This window comes from Pteropus vampyrus, unplaced genomic scaffold (assembly GCF_000151845.1).
Source record: "Pteropus vampyrus isolate Shadow unplaced genomic scaffold, Pvam_2.0 Scaffold443, whole genome shotgun sequence".
Lineage (NCBI taxonomy): Eukaryota > Metazoa > Chordata > Mammalia > Chiroptera > Pteropodidae > Pteropus > Pteropus vampyrus.
The window spans coordinates 175353-178203 of record NW_011889224.1 but is presented as its reverse complement, the minus strand read 5'-3'; the positions used below and the strand labels follow the sequence as shown (position 1 = coordinate 178203).

General features: G+C 37.5%; 1 protein-coding gene across 1 annotated transcript; it reads left to right on the top strand.

Annotated features, from left to right (window-relative positions):
• The first annotated feature begins 498 nt into the window (after positions 1 to 498).
• On the top strand, positions 499 to 1536 carry LOC105306513 (trace amine-associated receptor 6-like). Its single transcript, XM_011381555.1, is given in 1 exon segment — positions 499 to 1536. A coding segment is annotated over 1 exon segment (1038 nt).
• Positions 1537 to 2851: the final 1315 nt, after the last annotated feature.

Below are 2851 nucleotides of genomic sequence, written 5' to 3'. Positions count from 1 at the left end.
CTTTCAATTTCACAACTTGCACTGCCGGACTCCATCTAGGGATTTGTCCATTCTTGGTGTCTGTTTAGGAGGAGGACTGCATGCTTTAGGCAGGAGACTAGGCAGACAACCCAGAAACAGACGAGAGATGATCCTTCAGCCTTATAATTTCTTTCTAGAACAGTGCCTATGGCATAGAGGAATTCTGGAGGTAAAAAATAAAAACATATATTTTTGACTAAAAGGAAATTGTATCAGATGAAGGGAAACAATCATTAGTTGAAATTAACTTCCAGTAAAAATTGTACCTATAATTTTTCTTGGATCGTATTTTGTTAAACATTTGAGATTTATAATAATAATTGGTAAAGTGAAGAAAATATGAGTAGTAATAGCTGATAATTTCCTCAGTCATCTTGGTGTATTTATGTTTTCTCCCCCAGGAATACTGATATTAGAATCTCATAGTTCTCATGATAATCAAGAAGGACCGAATTCTCCCTTTGTAAAGAGAGAATCATGAGTAGCAACTCGTCACCCCCTGCATCTGCGGAGCTGTACTACGAAAATGTGACCGAATCCTGTGTGAAAACGCCCTCCTCGTCCGGACCCCGCCTGGTTCTCTATGCACTGTTTGGCTTTGGGACTGTGCTGGCCATGTTTGGAAACCTCTTGGTGATGATTTCAGTCCAGTATTTCAAGCAGCTGCACTCTCCAACCAACTTTCTCATCGCCTCCCTGACCTACGCTGACTTTCTGGTGTACGTTAAGGTGCTGCCCTTCAGCATGGTCAGGTCTGTGAAGAGCCACTGGTACTTCAGGCAGAGCTTCTGTACTTTCCACACTTGCTGTGATGCAGCTTTTTGTTACTCTTCTCTCTTCCACTTGTGCTTCATCTCCATCGACAGGTACATTGCTTTTACTGACCCTCTGCTCTATCCTACCAGGTTCACGGTGTCTGTGTCAGGAATATACATCAGCATCTCCTGAATCCTGCCCATGGCATACAGTGGTGCCGTGTTCTACAGTGGCGCCTATGACGATGGGCTAGAAGAATTAGCTAGTGCCCTCAACTGCATAGGAGGTTGTCAGACAGTTATAAATCAAAACTGGGTGTTGATAGATTTTCTATCCTTCTTTATTCCTACCCTCATTACGATCATTCTCTATAGTAATATTTTTCTTGTGGCTAGACAACAGGCTAAAAGGATGGAAAATACTACTGGCAATACAGAATCATCATCAGATAGTTATAAATCCAGAGTGGCCAGGAGGGAGAGGAAAGCAGCTAAAACACTGGGGGTGACCGTCGTAGCATTTATGATTTCGTGGTTACCTTATAGTATTGACTCACTAATTGAGGCCTCTATGGGCTTCATAACTCCTGTTTATATTTATGAGATTTACCCTTGGTGTGCTTATTATAACTCAGCCATGAACCCTTTGATTTACGCTTTATTTTACCCATGGTTTAGGAAAGGCTTAAAAGTTATTGTAAGTGGATGGGTTTTCAAACACATTTCATCAGCGATGATTTTGTTCTTTGAACACATGTAAGCAATTAGATTGAGATAGTTGAAGATATCTTTACACTGTCCAAATGAAATGAGTTTTTGAAAATCAAGTTATTGACTATTATTATAAAGAAAAAACATATTCTTCAAATTTAATAAGGTAAATCAATGTTTTTCAATTATATTAGTATGTGTACTTCCCCGTTACTTCCCCCAAAATATTTATTTGACTAATAAATGCTAAATCCTATTTGTTAAGTGTTGCACAGCTCCCCATATCTCACTCCCTGCAGACACTTCCCTCCCTCAGTTTTCTTTTTTATTCCACTGACAGTTCCCTTGCTAACCAAAAAACATCTTTGTTTTCTTTGATTTCTTTTCTTCTTTCCTTACAAAGTCATCTACTCACTCTCAACTTGTCAAAACTTTCTCGGTGATTGACATCATGGGCTATGGCTTTTTTGTTGTTGTTGTTCCTTCCCCCTTTGCTTTGCTTAAATTCCCCAGGGAAAACATTTGGGTAGCAGTCAATCTATTATGCTTAATGTCCATATGGTGTCTGTGTCAGGAATTTGCTTCAATATCTCATGGCTTCTGCCCCTTGCATATAGGTGTCCATGAGAATGGAATGTAGGAATTAGTAAGTGCTCTCTGCTCCACAGGTCATGTCAGCTTGTTGTAAATCAAACTGGATATTGATAAAATCTTTATTATTTTCACATCTCACATGTTAAGATGATTAAATATATTTTGGGGGGAGCTGGAAAACAGAATTGAAAAAATTGAAACTACTAGTAGAAAATAGCTACATTATCAGGGAATTGTAAGACCAAGGTAGCTAACAGAGAGAGAAAAGCAGCTACTACGTTCGGTTCACAGTTACTGTTTTTGATCTCATGGTTACCACATGTATTTGATTCATTCACTGAATGGTTTTTGGGTTTTATAATCCCTTCTTAGGTTCATGAGATATTTTTCTGGTTCAGTAATTCTAATTCTGTTCTAAATCATTTGATTGATTGTTTTTTTATCCTTTCTCTAGAAGAGCAATAAAACTTATGAGTGCCAAGTAATAAATGAGAGTTTATCAACCATAAGTTAATTTATAAATAAGCCTAAATTTCAAATTGATGGCTTGAAAGATTTGAAGTTGATATGGTTACATATTGGAAACTTCTCAATAATTATGATATGAAATACAATACATGGTAATGATTCATTAAATTGGTGAGAAAAAAATGGCACCCCATTTTCTACAGCATAACCTTTATGCTTTCTCTTGGTGAATTGAACTTCTCTAAGTATTTGATAGAAATGTATCTACAAGAGTGGTGAACACGAAGCTCATAATTTCTAGT